The sequence below is a fragment of the Camellia sinensis genome, chromosome 5 (assembly GCF_055761805.1).
Source record: "Camellia sinensis isolate YWXY chromosome 5, ASM5576180v1, whole genome shotgun sequence".
In the NCBI taxonomy this organism is placed as follows: Eukaryota; Viridiplantae; Streptophyta; class Magnoliopsida; order Ericales; family Theaceae; genus Camellia; species Camellia sinensis.
The window spans coordinates 95733229-95753576 of NC_138965.1; the positions used below are offsets into that span (position 1 = coordinate 95733229).

The 20348-nt window shown below is 37.6% G+C and overlaps 1 protein-coding gene and 1 long non-coding RNA gene across 2 annotated transcripts; one reads left to right on the forward strand and one right to left on the reverse strand.

The window, feature by feature from the left end:
* Positions 1-848: 848 nt before the first annotated feature.
* On the forward strand, positions 849-6046 carry LOC114302310 (uncharacterized). The gene is made up of 2 exons (XM_028247316.2): positions 849-1116; positions 5076-6046. The coding sequence occupies exons 1-2, from the start codon at positions 952-954 to the stop codon at positions 5469-5471; spliced, it is 561 nt and encodes a 186-aa protein (XP_028103117.2). The 5' UTR covers positions 849-951; the 3' UTR covers positions 5472-6046.
* A 9636-nt stretch (positions 6047-15682) lies between these two features.
* LOC145790739 (uncharacterized) lies at positions 15683-19728 on the reverse strand. Its single transcript, XR_014329850.1, has 2 exons — positions 17580-19728; positions 15683-17499 (listed from the first exon to the last, which is right to left on the reverse strand). It is a non-coding gene; the product is annotated as an uncharacterized LOC145790739 (long non-coding RNA).
* Between the last annotated feature and the right edge of the window lie 620 nt (positions 19729-20348).

Genomic DNA, 20348 nt, shown 5'->3' on the forward strand with positions numbered 1-20348 from the left:
AAAAATAAAAATAAAAATAAAAAGTTAAAAAGAGTCTTTTTTTGGCTTTTTATATTTTTTTAATTTTTAATTTTTTAAATTTGTTTATCAAGACCAACTAAATAATCAATTTTTTTAGGACATTTACACGCAAGTTCTATTTTATGAAATTATAATTCATTAAATCCAAATTAAGATTTTTTAAATCTTTAAGTCTCATTAAATTTTTAATAATTAGAATTGTTCTTCAAATAATGATTGTATATCCTTTATGATTGTTTATAAAAAAACCAAGATGATTTGACATTTATTTTTATTTTAAAAAATTTAAAACATGAACTTTAAAACTGAAAAAATGTAAAAAAAATTATGTGCAAATTTTTTTTTTTTTTTTTTGAAAAGTTTGAAAAAATTGAAATTTTGTTTTGTGTAAAACTGAAAATGTCTATAAAAGAGCATACTGATGGAAAATTGATGTACAAAATTTTTATTAAAAAAAAAGCTTTAAAATTGAAAAAAATTGATAATACTATTTTAAAACTAAAAAAAACTGATAACGCTTTTTATTTTATTGAATAATTAAATTAAACCAAAGAATAAAAAGATAAAAAAATTTAATCTCGTATTTTTTTCCTCTCTCAGTTAGTGAAACAATATCTGGAATATTATTATATAAAATTGATAATCTTCTTAATTTTCCAATTTTTTTGGTTCAAAAAAATTTATTGGTTCAAAAAAATTTATACAAGACGTGAGCCATACCACAATATTTGTAAATAAGATTTTTAAATAGTTAATCCAATTTTTTTTATTATATAATTTTATAAAAAATCACTAAAGATTAAAAAAGAAATTAAAAAACAAAAAGTGATTTTTTTTTAGGTGTATGCCAAACAGTAGTGGTGCTCGGCCTTACACACTTATTTTGCTCTCTCTCTCTCTCGCTCTCTCATACTCCTCGAGATAGCAGAGATGGCGGCCTGTGTATCTTCGTCACAATCTCCTTTTCTTCTATCCCGTGACTTCTTTCGAACTAGCAGAGAAAAACCCACTTCGCTTTCATGGTCTTCTTCATTTCCTAATGTCAACTTGTCCATCAATTCCATTTCCAGCCCTTCAAACCCCACAGTCAGCAAGGTATGTAAACTCTCATTTTTCTTATTTCCATCTTTCTTATACTATGTTTGGTAAACCAGTGTTTCTGTGGCTCACCCATTTCTCTGATTTTGCTATGTTATTATATACACATATGTATGCATCTATTCCTGAAGTTGAAATTGAACTTATAAATTTAGTTTGTGATGTTGGGATAATATGTATATGGACCAAATCAGAATGGGACACAAATCCCAATACTTCAATAATATGTATTGGTTTAGTTGGGGCATTGCCTCGGACATCTGATTATCAAAAAAAAAAAATTGAAAAAGAAGAACCTAAATTACCATCACAACCAATTTGGGAATTTGGATTTTTAGAGTCTTATGTTTGTAACTATCTATATGTTATTCATCTGACTGTTATCTGATTGTTAATACTTAGGGGTGGTTTGGGATGATCTAAATAAGTGTATTTTTTTGACTTTTTATAAAATATGGGTTGGATATGGGTTGGGTTTGAAGTGATGTGTTAGAGAGATGATGTGACTTAAATAAGATAACGTGACTTAAATAGGATAGTGACTTTTTGACTTTTTAATTTTTTTAGATCATGCCAAACAAGGCCTTAATTAATAATATATATTCCATTGCAAGCTTTATATTCAGCAGGGAGACTTGGCTAGGGCACCCTAATTACAAATACTAGTTTAAGTACTAAATATATATATACATATATACTTGGTGGTAGTTTTAATCCTCAATTGTTTTAAAGCCTCATTTTAGACAAAAATATGCTTATTGACTGATAGCATTGGGATCATGCAACGCACGCAGAATGCACACTGTTTTCATATTTGGATTGGTTTCAAGACTTTATAATTCAATAACTTTTTATCTTGATCTCTCTTTAAGTTGACAATTGTCGAACACAGATAGAAAAATAGGGAGATGATCATCAGAGCATGTTCGTGGATACCAAACGTAATCTGGTGGATTTTTTACTATTTGATTTTTCCTCTATTAGACTCACTCACACTACTGATTTTTTGATCTAGCACTTTCTTATTTTTCTAATGCTTTGTAACTAGCTGATGAAATACCCACAGTTTTTAATTAAAAAAAAAGAAGAAGAAGAAGAAGGTCGGCAGTATTTTTGTGAAGAGAATGAACTAATTAAGTTTGGTCTGCATAATGGAAGAGCTATCACCTGATTAATATGCATGCCATGACCACAATAAAAAGCTATCACCACTCTTGCTGTGGGGATGTCATCTTCTTCCTTCCCAATTTAACATCATCTTTGTACCAAGTGAGTTTGTGTCTTTACGGGAAAATAATATTCAGGGATAAACCAATCACGAAAAAATAATAAGTGGACCTTACATCCCAAATTTTAGAAAGTGAGGGAACTCAGCTTTGAAACATCTTTTATTAGGACCCCATCTACTACATGGACTTGTACCAAAGTACTTATTGCTAATTTCCCCTTTCCATTAATGGTTGCAAATAAAAAGTCATGTTGTTGTATAGTTGTTTGACACTGGTTTGTTTAACATTACTTACAACTATATTTGGACTACAGGAATCAAAGAGAATAAATGAGAATCCTTTTACAAGGAATCCCATTACTAGTAATTTTATTCCCGTGTCAATGCAATTTAAGCGTTTGGTTTGGCTAGAAATCTTATATAGCAATCTGATATAATTTTAAATATTGTGAGCTCATCTACTTACTTTATTTCTTGAATAAGTTCCATGGGATGTAGGGCTAGGATTCTTATTTAGTGAAGTAATCTAATTGTGTCTTGGGGACTGAATTAGGAATCACATTCCATTTCCATTCTTGAACGCACCCAAGCAACAGAATAAGAGACATGGAAGGGGAATCCCATTCCGCCTCTCCATTTTTGCCATCCAAAACTTGCCCCCCCTAATGTTGTAATATTGATGTTATAAGTTTGGCCCTATGCTCACCGAAAAGAAGAAGAAAAAAAATGGCAACAATATCTCAGTAAAGTTTATTTCTTTAGGTAGCTCACTGAGTGCAAAATGGGGAGCTGATCAGAGCTTTTTGGTTTAGGAAATTATAGATATATGATGAATCTAATGTTTATCGATCTTAGTTGAATTTGAAATTGTGCATGTTGAGCTTATCAGAAACCAGAATGAGTTTGGCATTTTGAGTTCATGCAATGTAACTATCCAATCCGTGACTTAAACATTAACTCGTTGCTTCAAAGCGAAGATGAATTTGGCTTTATTATGAATAAAACTTCTGTCTATTTTGATTAAAGTACACCAAGATAAATTATGAATATTATATATATATATATATGAAACTTGCTTTATGGAGGAAAAGATAAAGCTGAATGATGCATTTTTGTTAACATTTCTTAGACCAAGCATTGTTTTGATACAGCATGCATTAGTGCAAAACCTGGAATTGTTGTGAATTTCTCTTTTGTGCTTGGAACTATGTTACACGGACGCGGGTACGGGTATCGGGTGCAGGTGCGTATCTAAGGGTCGGACACTTCAAAATTAAAAATTAAGGATACGTGGATATGTATCCAAATTTGGATACGGGAACGGGGATACGTTAAATATATATATATATATATTTTTTAAATATAGTTATTAAGATGAGTTATATTATATAAATAATAAATAATTATTTTACATATATGTGTTTATTTATTTTTATTAATATATATAAGTATATATTATCTTATAAATATATTATATGTTATACAATAATTATTATATAATATATAATAATAATTGTTATTATTATAGTTATTATAATAATAGTTATTAACTATTATTATTTTATATAGATATATACGAATAGATATAGATGTGAATCAAGAGATGTCAATCAGTAAAGTCAAGAATAAAACAAGAGAGAGAGAGGGAGAGAAGTGAAGCAAAGCGATCGCGATCGATCGATCGCGATTGCGATCGCGAGGGAGAGAGAGAAAGCGAGAGAAAGAGAGAGTCGTCTGGGGTGTTCGACTGTTCAATCGACTGATGGAGCTTCGATCTTCGACTGGATCGACCGGATGGAGCTTCGACTGGAGGTCGTCGATCTTCGACTTCCATTGGATCGATTTCAATCAGGTTCTCTCTTGCTCTCTCCTCTTTCATTTCTTTTGCTGTCTGTAAAGAGCCGTGTCCGAGAGAGAACAGCCGAATCCGACACAGATCCCACACCCGCACCCGTGCCGTGTCGTGTCGTGTCGACACGGATACTTCGCCCCAAAGTGCCGAGTCCATGTAACACAGGTTTGGAATGAGAGTGAGACACACCTCAATTGCATGCTTATGAATGTTTAACCACCAGCATGCTATTGTGTTATATTTTCATAAATGGAAAGATAGAATTCGAAGAATTATCTGTTTTATGACCTCTGCCTTAATTCTTCAGGAGGGGACCACAAACATTTCTTTTGCTTGTATATGTGTTTTTTATTTTATTTTTTTCCCTCCAATATCTGATGGAGGAAGATGAAGTTGAGTGTTCAGACCTGGATATATGCAAGGATGCATGTGAATTCAAAACAGAGCCTCTTGATGTATAACTAGTTCTACCCCAGAAAGCATTTAGGTTTAATCTATCATGTTTTTGGGTGAGCTCATAAAAATTTTCCTTGTATTCTTTAATCATGATTTCATTTATATAGCTTTTATTTTACATGTTACCTTATGAAAAACTTCATCCAACTTTCATCTGGACCTAATCCATAATAGGAATTTGTGTTCTTCATTGGAAAAACTTTATTAAAAAAATAAAGATAAAATTTGTTGATTTGAATGTGCCAGATTGTTTTATGACCATTTTCTGAAATAATTGGACCTCCAGTTATAAGCAGATCACTTGTGGTGTCAGCATGGTGAAGCAAGATTCTTTTTATTCATGAATGGTTTATCAGTTGTGTCTCCTTCAATCCACATGGTTCCCCATAAAATCGTGTGAGAAATAACATATTGTTGCAGGAATTTATTGTTCAAGCTGCCTGGACAAGGAGGTCACGAGGTGAAGCTGCAAAAAAACCGAACAGAAAATCATGGGGACAAAGGACAGATATGTATATGCGACCATTTCTACTAAACATTTTCTTTTCAAAGCGATACGTTCATGCAAAAGTGATGCATCGTGGAACCAGCAAAGTGATATCGGTGGCCACCACAAATGCCAAGGATCTCAGGAACACATTGCCATCGCTCACTGATGACAATGCCTGCAGAGTAATAGGGAAGTTGATTGCTGAGCGATCAAAGGAAGCTGATGTATTTGCAATGGCTTATGAGCCCCAGAAGAATGAGCGGATTGAAGGGAAGCTTGGTATTGTTATTGATACCATTAAGGAGAATGGTATCATATTTGTTTGACATTTTTACCCTTGTTTTTTGTTCTTTCACTTCAAATTGCTGCATATTTTTCTCGGGAAAGTATTAGCTCTTTATTAATCTCGCTGAAGTATTGTAAAATCAAGGGAAAGAGAGAGAAACCACCTGAGGGTGGTAGCTTGTTGGTTGGGGGCTTACTCATGTGGGTTGGTGACTAGGAGGTCAAGTATTTGAGGGGCAAGACAAATGCCTTTTAATCTTAGGCTACCAACTCCTGGTCACTCTGCCTTCAATAAGACTATGGTCAAATTTGGCTCAAGCCTGTTTTGAGGGTGCTCTCCACGTTGCTTGGCCCATCTAGGCTTCTCTGGTCCGATTCCCTAGTGTTTGCAAGGTGCTTCTATGGTCAGGCCAAAAAAAAAATTTTGAAAAAATTGTTACATGGATTCAAGTATTAGCTTTTTGTTAGAAGCTGGTCCTGGTAGTGCCTTTTTCTATTTTCTTTTTGGGTTTATGCCTTGTAGGCTTGTAGCTGTAAAACATTGTGAAATGGGGTATTATACACTGTAAAAGTACTTAAAAAACTTTTGACATCATAATATTGTTGTGTTTGTCCATGAGTTTCTGGTTGGGAATCATACTTTTGGTTTGAAGTGAATTTCTAAAGATGCAACTACTTGTAACATATTACAGATGTGATGGAGATTGAATGTGTATTGTGGGGTAGGTTCCATGTCTGGAATGGATTTGGTCCACATATATATTAATTTTTCTAGGTAACTTTTTGGATAAAATTTCTAGGTCTATAATATATTTTTACTATAATTGTCGAATCGAGATTCAAATCGTAAATCAAAATGATCTCATATCGAATCGCGAATTGAATAAATTTGTGAATTATAAAATAAAATAAAAAAGGGTAAATTATATTTACCTCTCCTGAGATTTTTGACAAATACAGGAATCTCTTTTGTAGTTTGAATAATTGCAGTAACCTTCCCTTCTTTACTTAATAATATCAAAATTTTCCCTTTCTATCAAATTGTTTCAAACGATATTACTTTTTCTATAGTAAATCACCTTATTGCCTTTCCTTTTAAAATATTAAAAAATATTTTTGGACTGGAGAACAGATTTGGAAGAAACAAATAGTGTTTGGAACAGTATTTTTGGATTTATTTTTTTTAAATATTAAAAAATGTTTTTAAAAATTTTATTATTTTTATTTTAAATATATAATTTTTTTTAAATATTTTAATTTATTTTGTAAATATTTTAAATTTAATATTTTAAACTCAAAATACAACTTCACACTCAAATCAACACATAACTCAAAACTCAATTCAAAAATTATTTTCAAACCTCATAACTAAACACATAACTCGACACTCCACACTACTTTCAAAACTCTACACTTAAATCGTAACCAAACGCTTAACAAAAAAATTAAAATATTTAAAAATATATTTATAAAATAAAATAAAATATTTAAAATAAAAATTATATATTTAAAATAAAAAAATAATTTTTTTTTTTAAGTTTGCATTTTTTTAAGTTTGTGTTTAAAAAATAAAAAAATAAAATTTTAATATTTAAAAAATATATTTAACATAAATTTGCATTTTTTTAAGTTTGTGTTTAGTTATGAGTTTTGAAAATAATTTTTGAATTGAGTTTTGAGTTGTGTATTTAGTTAAGACTATGAGTTTTGAAAAGATTTTTGAAAATTTCTAGTTGAAGTTGTGATTCTAAAAGAGAACCAAACATGTTTCTAAAAAAAATCTTTTCGGAACATGTTGTTACTTAAAACTCAATTCCAAAACTATAACCAAACACAAACTGAAAACTCAATTTAAAATTATTTTCAAAACTCGAAACTATTTTCAAAATTCAAAACCAAACTTTTTCAAAAACTCTATTTTAAAAGAAAAGAAATTTCAAAAAAAAAAATTTATTTTTTAAAATTATTTTTAGAATCATGATTTGAGTGTGGAGTCGTATTTTGAGTTATGAGTTTTGAAAAGAAAAAAATTTGTTTGGTTATAAATTTTGAAATTTTTTGAATTTATTTTTCTAGGGTAAATATTTTATATTTTAAATATTTATTTATTTATTTTAATGTGCATTATATTTCATACATCTGTGTTATATTTTTTTTAATTTTTTAAATATTAAAAAAAATATTTTTTATTTTAAATATATTGTTTTTATTTTAAATATTTTATTTTATTTTATAAATATATTTTTAAATATTTTAATTTTTTTTGTTATATATTTGGTTACGATTTGAATGTAAAGTTTTGAAAGTAATATGGAGTGTCGAGTTATGTGTTTGGTTATGAGATTTGAAAATAATTTTTGAATTGAGTTTTGAGTTATGTGCTTGGTTACGATTTGAGTGTGAAATTATGTTTTGAGTTTAAAATATTAAAATTAAAAAAAATAAAATATTTACAAAATAAAATAAATATTTAAATAAAAATTATATATTTAAAATAAAAAAATAATTTTTTTAAACATTTTTTAATATTTTAAAAAAAATAATCCAAAAATATTGTTCCAAACACTATTTGTTTCTTCCAAACCTGTCTTCCAATCCAAAAGCATTTTTTAATATTTTAAAAGGAAGGGCAATAAGGTAATTTACTATAGAAAAAGTAATACCGTTTGGAATAATTTGACAAAATGGGAGAATCTTGACATTGTCAAGTAAAGCAGGAGAGGCTACTGTAATTATTCAAATCACATGGGAGGTCTCTACATTTGTTAGAAACCTCAGGGGAGATAAATATAATTTACCCTTTTTTAAATTACATAGAAAAATATATCTACACACTTAGGTGTTAAATATACCTTATGAATATGAACTACTTAGACTTAAATCAATGAAAATACTGTTTTGAGTGATGATCACGTAGTTTAATAAGTAAAAAAGTTAGCAACAGTTCCTATGTAAGATCATCATCTTAGTTTTTTTACTTTTTTAAATATTTCTTACTGTAGGGATATATTTTCTGAGTCCCAACACGTGGCCAAGGTGATGCCGACGTGTCAGCCGAGGTGCCACGTGTCCAAGTTATGACGCCGAGATTATCTCGGTTAGGCCGAGATTATCTCCGAAGATATCAGAATCCGAGATAAACGGATAAGGCACAAGAGTCCTAGAATGAGAAAGGACTTTAGCATGGATAAGGATAACACTCTTAGGGAGTTTATCTTTATCTCTTGGAGAGTCCAGGATGAACACTGAGCAGAAGTCCAGTGAAGCTAGGCTTGTATGAGAACTAGGATTGAGTTAACTATAAAAGAAAGGCACCCCCGATGGGTCTAAACTACGCAATTTATATTCTGAACAGTGAGTTTTGCACTATCGATTATCTTTGAGAGATATACTGACTTGATCATCGGAGTGCCCTCGGGTGGACAAACCACCGCCGGAATCTTCTCTTTCTGTTACAGGTCAACCAGGTGTCATCTATTCTGCCAGTGCTCTCCAGCTGAATACTGAGTTTGGCAGTGTGGTTGGAAATTCACTCACACAATGTGGCGCCATCTGTGGGAAAGAAAAGAGAATAGATGGCCAGTGACGGACAGAAGGATAAGGTTGGGGACGAAATCCCTGCTGGGAGTGGTAAACACGTTGACCCAAACGTGGCGGAAGATGGTCACAATGAGGAGACTCAAAACTAGAATCACGGCAAGAAAGATATCGGCCAGGATGGTGACATGCCAAAGAAGCCAGATCGAAGCGGGTACTACAACGAGAATGACCTCCAGGTATGGAACGATAGATGCCTGCGGAGGGATGAAGAGGTGAAAGAGATGGCAAACAAATTGGCAGACTTGCAATCGGTCGTCAATCTTATGATGCAAAATAACGTCATGCAGCCACCGTTCCTGCTGCACGACATGCCGATTCCAGCGGCCAATGCCCAGAAGGGGGAAGGAGAAATCAATCCCAGTAGCGCCCCAACACACCGGGAGCGGAAAACACTCCCATCGGCCTTCAAGGGAGGTTGAAAGAGGAGAGTCGAGGAGAGAAGAGTCACGAAGGACACATCTCCAAGGAGGCAGACCTCAAAGAACATCGACATGTTCAAAGGCAAGCATTATGCTTCGACACGTCTAATGGAGAAAGGTCGAAGAGGGCTCACAACGAAGCTGAAAGCAGTGCACCAAAAAGATCAAAGTCGGGAGATAGCCGAGCACCTGGGCGGAGCAAAGAAGACTTAAGAGATTACCTCAAGAGGAAGCAACAAAATGCCGATGCCGAGGTAACTTCTCTTGATAAGCCAAGAACACCATTCTCGGTGAAATTGGACAAATTTGAGGATCCAAAGAGATTCAGCATGCCGAGGTTCCAAATATACGATGGTAAGTCAGACCCCAACTTTCACGTTGGATTATACCTGAACTCAATGGCATTGTACAGTGGGAATGAGCCATTGCTCTGCAAAGTGTTCCCCTCATCCTTCGGGGAGATTGCATCAGACTGGTTTCACAAGCTGCCAAAGGGAAGCGTAAAGACTTGGAAAGGCCTGGCCGAGATGTTTGTGGCCAGGTTCGTGACAAACAAGCTACAGCCATTAAGGGTGGACGCATTGATGGCTCTGAGAATCAGTAAGGATGAAGGCCTTAGAGCTTACGCAAAAAGGTACTATGAGGTGTTCAACTGAATACCCGAGTGCAATCAAGATGTGGCGGTCATATCTTTCAAGAACGGCCTAAAAGACGACTGCCCATTACGAAAGTCTTTGGCAAAGACATTGCCAAAAAGCATGGAAGAGCTCATGGCCAGAATTGAGAAGTATGCCAGAGCCGAGGAAAGCACCTCAGGAGCTAAGGAGACGAAGCAAGAGAAAGGTAACGGCTCGCCGAAGCGAGGCCGAGGTAACAACGGGTCCAACAAGCAAGAGGTAGGACTGAGGGCTGCACAGGCAGTCACAACTGTGTTCCGAATTCCAATCCACAAAGTCTTGGACAAAATTCAATCTCAGCCCTATTTTAGAGCACCAGCCAAAGTGCTAGGAGAATTTATGGAAGAAACCTTGGTAAGCATTGTGCTTACCATAACGAAGATGGGCATATAACTAGAAGACCTAGTAAGGCAAGGCCATTAGAGGGACCTTGTAGATGAAGCCAGGACAAGGAAAGAGCAAGCAAGACTGCCTCAGGCACCAGCAACTCCGCCTCCCCCAGCACAGCAACCTCAAGCAGGAGGACCTCGGGTAATTAATGTAATTCACTCGAAGGTCAACGAAAACGAAATACGAGGGGAGACCCAGAAGGTAAAGCACTTGCAGCACGTGTACCAGGTTGAAGAGAAAAGACATTGGGCCGATGAGTGTCAGGGACCAGTAGTGTCCTTTACTGAAGCCGACCTTGAGATGGTACAACATCCATATAATGATACCTTGGTAGTATCCCTCCAGGTTGGGGAGTGCCAAGTGAAGCGCATCCTGATTGACCAAAGTAGCTCTTATGACATTATGTATGTCAGGTGTTACAAAGAGCTAGGCCTTCACCCAGATGACATGGAGCAATCCAATGGCCCAATGGTCGGGTTCAATGGAACGCTGACGTGGCCACTGGGAACAACGAACTTGGAGGTGCAAGCTGGCACCAGGAAGATACGGACAGAATTCACCGTAATCGACACACCCTCCCCATATAATGCAATCCTAGGAAGGCCATGGCTGCATGCCATGAGGTCTGTTCCCTCAACATTACATCAACTGTTGTGGTTCCCAACAGAACATGGGATTGAGGAGGTCAGAGGAGATTAGCTGCAGGCAAAGAATTGCTCTATGGCAGCAATGAAATCCACTTGCAGCATACGAGAACCAGAGAAAGTAGAGATCGAAGACAAAGACGTGGAGGTCTTAGAGGATGTCGGCAAGGAGCCAGCCGAGAAGAGTGAAGAAACACTGAAGAAAATCCTCGTCTAGGAGGGGGATGAAGAAAGCTTATTTCTTCTCGGCTCGGGCTTAGCCGAAGAAGAAGAAAAAGAGTTGTAAGCTTTCTTGAGAGCAAATATTGAGGTGTTTGCTTGGACGCCTTACGAGATGTTTGGCATTGACCCCGAGGTCACTTGTCATAGACTGAACGTTGATAGGTCGGCCAAACCTGTTATCCAACGAGCAAGAAGACTGGCGTTGATGCATGTCGAGGCAGTGGAAGAGGAAGTAGACAGGCTTCTGGAGGCCAGGGCCATTCGAGAGGTAAACTACCCGAAATGGCTGTCAAACACAGTGGTGGTGAAGAAAAAGAATGGTAAATGAAGGGTCTGCGTGGACTTTACCAGCCTAAACAAGGCTTGTCCCAAAGACAATTTTCCTCTACCCAAGATTGACCAGCTGATGGATGCCACTTCAGGGCATGGAAGAATGAGCTTCCTGGATGCCTACAAGAGGTACCACTAGATAGCCATGTACCTCCCAGATGAAGAGAAAACTGCGTTTATCACTCCAAAAGGGTTGTATTGCTACAATGTGATGCCTTTTGGGTTAAAAAACGCTGAAGCAACTTACCAAAGATTGGTAACCAAGATGTTCAGACATCTGATCGGCCGAACGGTAGAAGTTTACATTGACGATATGGTCGTGAAAACCAAGGAACTTGAAGGTCATCTGGCCAACCTAAAAGCAGTATTTGAAATCCTTAAAACATATCGGCTCCGACTAAATGCATCGAAGTGTGCATTTGGAGTTGGATCTAGTAAGTTCTTAGGGTACTTGGTGACCAGAAGGGACATTGAGGCCAGCCCAGATCAGATCAAGTCCATCCTGGATTTGAAGAGCCCGACGTCGGCAAAACAAGTGCAAATGCTGATTGGAAGGGGCGCAGTCCTGAATAGGTTCATAAGCAGAAGCTCAGACAAGTGCAAACCTTTCTTCAATTTAGTAAAGAAAGCCACAGATTTTTTGTGGACCGAAGAATGCGAAGTCGCCCTGGCCAACTTAAAGAAGTATTTGACCACAGCTCCAGTTCTTTCAAATCCAGAACCTGGGGAGGAGTTGTTCCTGTACTTGGCAGTTTCAGAGCATACGGTAAATGCAGTGGTAATCCGAGAAGAAAAAGGGGAACAAAAGGCTGTTTACTATGTAAGCAAAACTCTAGCCAATGCAAAAACCAGGTATTTACCCCTGGAGAAGTTGGCGCTGGCACTAGTAATCTCTTCAAAGAAGCTGAACCATTACTTTCAAGCCCACAAGATTGTGGTATTAACTGAACATCTATTGAAGTCCCTATTGCAGCAGGGAGACCTAACAGGAAGAATAGCCAGATGGGCAGTGGCCTTGGAACGGTATGACTTGAAGCACAGACCCAGAACAGCTATCAAAGGCCAAGTTTTGGTCGACTTCGTGGCTGAGTTCACACCAGAATCCATCGTACATCGGGCTCCGTTAAGCCGAGGTGAACAATGTCCAAGCAAGCAAGGAGAAGCCTAGCCGAATGAAACAGAACAAAGGAAGAATGAAAAACTCAGACCCTACAACATTTACATCGGCGACTCCTTTCGACTGTTTGTCGATGAGAGCTCAAACCGACAAGGAGCAGAGGTAGGAGTAGCTCTGGTATCTCCAGATAGACAGATATTAGAACAATCCATTCGTTTGAGGTTTAAGGCCTCAAACAATAAAGCAGAGTATGAAGCATTAATTACAGGACCGAAGTTGGTAGTAGCAGCAGAAGCAGATGATGTAATAGTCTTCTGTGATTCGCAGCTCATAATCAACTAGACAACGGCGCGAGTTTGCAACCCGAGATGAAAGGATGTCGGCCTACGCAAAGGAAGTCAACAGGTTAGTAGCCTTATTTCAGAATTGCCGACTACATCAGATAAGCCAAGATGATAACAGTCACGCCGATGCACTGGCCAACTTGGCTAGTGCAATACAACTTGGGAAAGCAAGAACAATTATAGTTGACTACTTGTCGGGCCCCAGCATCGAACCACTGACTACAAAGTGTGAAGCAATGTGTGTGGATATGGGACCAAGCTGGATGGATGCAATTGTAGCATTCTTAAAGGAAAAGAAACTTCCAGATGACCACAAAGAGGCACACAAGATCAGATTGAAGTCAACAAGATTCAGTTTGACAGCGAAAGGACATCTCTACAAAAGATCCTTTACTGAACCCCTTTTAAGGTGTGTACATCCTTCACAAGTTGAAGATTTTTTATATGAAATACATGAAGGAATTTGTGGAAGCCACGCTGGGGGCAGATCACTGGCTCATAGGGCCATCACCCAGGGATATTGGTGGCCCTACATGCAGAAGGATACAGAGGCCTACGTCAAGAAGTGTGAAAAGTGCCAAAGGTTTGCGCCACTGATAGAACAACCAGAAGCAGACCTGAACCCAGTATCCAGTCCTTGGCCGTTTGCCCAATGGGGCATGGATCTCGTTGGGCAACTGCCCCAAGCAACTGGACAAAGGAAGTACCTGCTGGTAGCAACAGATTACTTCACCAAGTGGATAGAAGTTGAGCCCCTAGCCAAGATCCAAGATGTGGACGTGAAGAACTTCATATGGAGGAACATCATCACCAGATTTGGGATTCCAAGAGCAATAGTTGCCGACAATGGAACACAATTTAACAGTAAGCTAATTAAGAGCTTCTGTGCAAAATTCAAAATCAAAAATTATTTTTTAATCCCAAGCTTTCCTCAAAGCAATGGACAAGCAGAAGTATCCAACAAAGTTATCCTAGATGGGATAAAAAAGAGGCTGCAGGCAGCGAAAGGAAAGTGGGTGGATGAACTGCCAAGTGTATTCTAGGCATATCAGACTATGCCGAGAAAATCAACTGGAGAATCCCCATTTGCCATAGCTTATGGCACAGAAACAGTTATTTCTCTAGAGGTCGGCATCCCAGGGATCAGAACCCAGGGAGTAGAAAACGAAACCAATGATGTACTATTAGCCCGAGATCTGGATCTACTAGAAGAAAGAAGGGAGAGAGCTGCAATTCAGCTAACAGCATACCAGCAGCAGCTTGCCAGGGCTTACAATAAAAATGTTAACCCAAGGGAGTTTCAAGTCGGTGACCTAGTCTTGAGAAAAGTCATCGACAACAAGAAGGATCCCAGGGAGGGCAAACTTGGTCCAAATTGGGAAGGACCCTACAAAATCACTTCGGTATTAGGCAATGGGGCATATCGGCCTGAAGATAACGAGGGCAAAGAGTTGCCAAGACCCTGAAATGCTTGTAATCTAAAATTTTTCTATCATTAGATTTACCTTATTTTTGGCCGACGTAACGAATAAAATTTTAGCAAAATTCTTCTACATTTATGACTGATAAGATACTTACCGATGTTTCTAGAATACATGCGTAATGAGAACCCAAGTGGAACTTAAGTTCACATTAGGGGGCAGAGAGTTGGAAAATGGTTCTAACACTTGTTGAAATTTGTGAAAAATTTACAAGTTGAAGTTAGCCGAGATAATGTTTAACACTTGTTGAAATTAGTGAAAAATTTACAAGTTGAAGTTAAACTATAGATACGTCTAACACTTGTTGAAATTTGTGAAAAATTTACAAGTTGACGTAGCCAAGATAATGTTTAACACTTGTTGAAATTTATGAAAAATTTACAAGTTAAAGTTAAATTATGGATACGTCTAACACTTGTTGAAATTTGTGAAAAATTTACAATTTGAAGTTAGCCGAGATAATGTTTAACACTTGTTGAAATTTGTGAAAAATTTACAAGTTGAAGTTAAACTATGGATACGTCTAACACTTGTTGAAATTTGTGAAAAATTTACAAGTTGAAGTTAGCCGAGATAATGTTTAGCACTTGTTGAAATTTGTGAAAAATTTACAAATTGAAGTTAAACTATGGATACGTCTAACACTTGTTGAAATTTGTGAAAAATTTACAAGTTGAAGTTAGCCAAGATCATGTTTAACACTTGTTGAAACTTGAGAAAAGTTTACAAGTTGAAGTTAAACCAAGATTATGTTTAACACTTGTTGAAACTTAAAAAGTTTACAAAGTTGAAGTTAAACCAAAGTTAAACACTTGTTGAAATTTTATGAAAAAATTTTACAAGTTGAAACCAAGGTTGTGCCAAGAAAGGTACTTGGGTACTTGCCGAGGTAAATCATCAGTTTGTATAACTGAGGTGTGTCACCCCCGAGAAGGTTGCGCTAGATTAAAGTGTATATTAAAGATATGAAAAATATTCTAAGTATGGAATCATACAAGAGTAGTAAAGAGAAGGAAAACATACAAACGTTCAAAACAAAGAAGTTGTATTTATAAGAAGACACTTCGGCCATATGAAGAGCTTACACTGTTTCAAAAGAAAAACAAAAGTACAGACCACAGAAGAAAGAGAAAAACTCAGAATTAACATTCTTCAGCATCATTAGCAGGCTGGGTTTGGACTTCGGAGGACTGCTGAGAAGACATCTCGGCGGCCTTCTCAGCCGCAAGCTCGGCGTCAATTTCTTGAAGGGTTAGATCGAGGCTCTTATCGACAAGAGTCACGTCTGATGACGCCTTCTCAGGAGTGGCATCCTTGGGGACTCCCTCACCCTCCTCATCTTGAGTCAAGTCCAGGACTTGCTCATTCAGAGAAGGGGACTTGGTCTCAGCAGCCTCCTTTGATTTCCTCACCAAGGTCTCCTCCTCAGACTCAGATTCGTCGTCGGATTGACTTGGAGTTGGAGGGAATGGAAGAGGAATGACGTCGACGTTTTTGAGGGGCGAGTCCTCGGGGACTTCAAGCTTTTTTAGAAGAGACATCCAACCAAGGGTGAAACCCTTGTTGCATGCCTACTTCACTTGCTTTTCATAGTCTGCCGTGACATCGGCCACCCCCTCGTTATAGCCCTTCTCATCGGCGGCCTTGACTTTGGCCTCTTTTGTGGCCAAGGCATCCTGAAGTTCTTTCTGGGCCTGGGACATCTTTTCCTCGACCTCTCTTTTCTGGGCCTCGAGAACCTTCCTGATGGCCTCGGCGGATTCCGCCTTTTCTTCGACGTCATTTTGAGCTTTGATAGCAGCCTCAACTTGATCCTCCAAGGTCTTCATCTTTGATTACAAATTTTTATTAGTCTTTTGTAGACTGGAAACCTCCTTCTTCTTGTCGGCCAGCTCCTTCCGATTCTCAAAAGATTGTACTGAGAAGGAATGAGCATGCTGGATTGCCTAAGAACAAATAAAACAGAGCATAAGTTATTACAAAATTTTCTAAAGTATAAAAGAGAGAAAGAAAGAAAAATTGCCAAATAAAGACACTTTCTTGAACAGAGCGCTGGAGCATCAGAGCATAGTTTTCATATTCACTCAACTCGGCGTTTTGGTCGAGATCGCCAGGAAAAAACAGAGCGGTGCTAAGGGCAATGTCGACATTAATGTCATCAATGCTATCGCTAGCCCTAACTGGCTTATTCTCCAGTGTGATTTGGGGGGCTCAGGGGGAAACGTGCTTTCGAGACCCCGAGGTAATTGTAGCGGATGACCTCGGCCTCTTTGATCGGGTAGACTCGGATGGTTGGGACTCGGCATGCCTCTTCTCAACAGTAGAATGGGACTTATTGCTCTCAGCCAATTTGGAGATTGGCAAGGTGTCCTCAGTGTCAATCTGAGTCACCGTTGCCTTTGGCTGAGCCTTCTTGATCCTTTTGTCTTCGGCTTTGGCTGGGTTGGCGTTGATTGGGCATCAACTGAATCAGGAATATTGGTCAAAAGATCCTTAGCGACTGCTTTTTGGCGGCCCATTTCAGCAGCAAAAACTGTTCGGCGTCGTCGACGGCGTTGGGATATTGGGATCAGATATGGAGCCGAGGTAGACGGCTGCTCAGCTGGATCAGAGGTCGATCCTTGATCTGGCCGAGATGAGGAGGCAGCTTGAGGAGTTGTAGCGGAAAGAGGAGACAGACTCTTCTTCTTCTTCTTTGGAACGTCGGGAAGAACCGACTTATAAGTCGGGATAAAGTTGAGTAGCAGGGGAGCTCTGCGCTTGTGGATTGGAAGGTCCAGTAGCTTCTTCAGACCTTTGCTGGGGAAAAAAGACTTTCGGAAGTCTTTTTCTAGTTTTGGAAGGGCTGCAAGAAAAAATAGACATTAGAATAAACAAAGTATTGAAGACTTTAAAAACAAGCAAGTATAAGCACAGGGCTCTTACCATTACTCTCTACAAAAACTGTTCGAGGAAGAGGGTAGAGGTGGAGGTCCTCGTCTGGAGCGAACTCCCAGTTTCCCGAGTTGGAGTCTGGGAGGTTGGCAATAATTTTGTACTCTGTGGACCTCGGTTTGAGGTAGTAAACATAGCCTGTATCTTTTTGAGGCCACACATGGTATAGCAATATTGGATGTCGGCTAAGGTAACCCGAACATTTTCTTATTTGGCTAAGACAATTATACCATTTATGACTCGGTAAGAATTAATGGCAAGCTGCATTGGGTTCAACTTATAATAATGGATTATCTCACGAAAAAGCATTTCGAGTGGGAGCCGAAGTCCGCACTCGATGAAAGCTACAACTGGGAGGGGCATAGAATCAGCTGTAGGCATGATAGAGTCATCCTCCCCAGCCAACATCAAATTTACATCGGCAAGGATGGAAAACTCTCGCCTAAAGTATTCTAGCTTAGTCGGGGTGTCTACCCTATGCCTCCACATACCCATGATATCGGCTTAAGTGAAAGGTGTGAGACTTCGGAAGGGAATGGTTTGTGATGATTTTGAATGACCTCAGCTAAAATTGACGACTGAACACGTTTCAGTTTTTCTTAAGAATTTGTGGGTTCTACAAGCAAATCCCAAATCTAGATCTATGGAAACAAAGATTGGAGGCAAGAATCTGGCAAAAACACAGCAAACAGAAAACAGGAACGTGTTTCAGAATCAAGAACAGTAATGAAATTATCAAGAACACTGTGACAGAGTATGCACAGGGGCACGAAGTCAAGAACAGTGGCAAAAGTGCAGAAAAATTGTGAGCAGTACGTATATTCAAAACATAGGCAAGAGCTAAACACGTTCAGATATATGATTCACAAATCGAATGTTTGAACAAAGCAATAATGGCAACGAGTAATGGAGAGCATCAAAAACTGAAATTAGGAGAAATAGTAAACTCACCAAAGAAAAGAAGCCGGTGTTAAGTTTGCCGAGGTCAGACAAACGACAGCTGCGGAAAAGATTAGCAAGAACCTCGCCGGAGGAGGTAGACAGAGCAAGTTGCAGAGCTTTGGAAGCTTGGAACAATGGAGGATTTGAAAAAGCTAGAGACAGAGAAAGCCTCAGAAACGATGGAGAAAAGTGAAAAAATGGAAGAAGGGGAAAAAGTTTTGTTGAAACGGTGGCAAAATAAATTAATGAGCCTAGAACGACGGATTTGTCAGACGGTGCACGCAGGCGCGAAACGACTCACAGGCGCGTAATAGGTACGATCCAGTAGGGGGAAAGCACATAGCTAAAACGGTTGAGTTGTTGTGTATGACAACTCATACGCGAAAAAGAGCTCTTAGGGTTCTTGTTCTTTAAAGAGACATGTCGGCCTTGGCGATGGTCTCGGCTGAGATACTTTAAGCCGACGTACTGGAAAGAAGTACTGATATAGGTTCCATCACCTCAGAATGCCGAGGTAATAGAACCTAGGGGGCAGTTGTGGGGATATATTTTATGAGTCCCAACACGTGGCCAAGGTGACGCCAACGTGTCAGCCGAGGTGCCACGTGTCCAGGTTATGACGCCGAGGTTATCTCGGTTAAGCCGAGATTATCTCCGAAGATATCGGAATCCGAGATAAGCGGATAAGGCACAAGAGTCCTAGAATGAGAAAAGATTTTAGCATGGATAAGGATAATACTCTTAGGGAGTTTATCTTTATCTCTTGGAGAGTCCAGGATGAACACTAAGCAGAAGTCCAGTGAAGCTAGGCTTCTATGAGAACTAGGATTGAGTTAACTATAAAAGAAAGGCACCCTCGATGGGTCTAAGGTACGCAATTTATATTCTGAACAATGAGTTTTGCACTATCGATTATCTTTGAGAGATATACTGACTTGATCATCGGAGTGCCCCCGGGTGGACAAACCACCGCCGAAATCTTCTCTTTCTGTTACAGGTCAACCAAGTGTCATCTATTTTGCCAGTGCTCTCCAGCTGAATACTGAGTTTGGCAGTGTGGTCGGAAATTCACTCACACACTTACTATCAACTATTCTTAATAAAGACAGTAAATAAAAACTAACTATCAAATTTTAAAATAACAATAATTAACAACGATATCTTGATATTTGGACAATAAGCATACATACTATTCTAAGTAACAATGACCAAATAATAAAAAAGAATTATTTAAGATTTTTTTGTTTTAAAGCCTAAAACATTTAAAAACATATAAATAATCTCACCCATGTAATATTTAATTATATTCAATTTAATAAAATAGTAATAGATAATTCATGGTGTAAGTTACTTTAATCTCAAATATCTTTAAAAGATATATTATGATTTTTTAAAAGAAAAAAAAATGAGAGAGAGATTAAAAACATGTTGAGTTTGACTGAATCTGATTGGATCCTATTAAAAACTTCATGATCACTAAAATAACAGCAAATCATATACGCATATATATATATATATATATATGTTGGTTATTTTGATACTAAACACTATTAAAAGTTGTATTGTCTCATATCACTAAAAATATGGAGAAAAAATAAGTCAAAAATATGTCAAACACAGTAGTTTCAAGAATTGTAAGAACTATAAAAAGTGAATCGAATCGTGAATTGATTGTGAATCGTGCGATTCAATAGAAATTCACTTCCAAAATAGATTTATCCATAAATTCGTATCGATTTTACAAAAATTACAAATCGAATCGTGAATTGAAAGATTCTAATAATAGAGATTTCTACACATTAGGAACCCAAAATATAA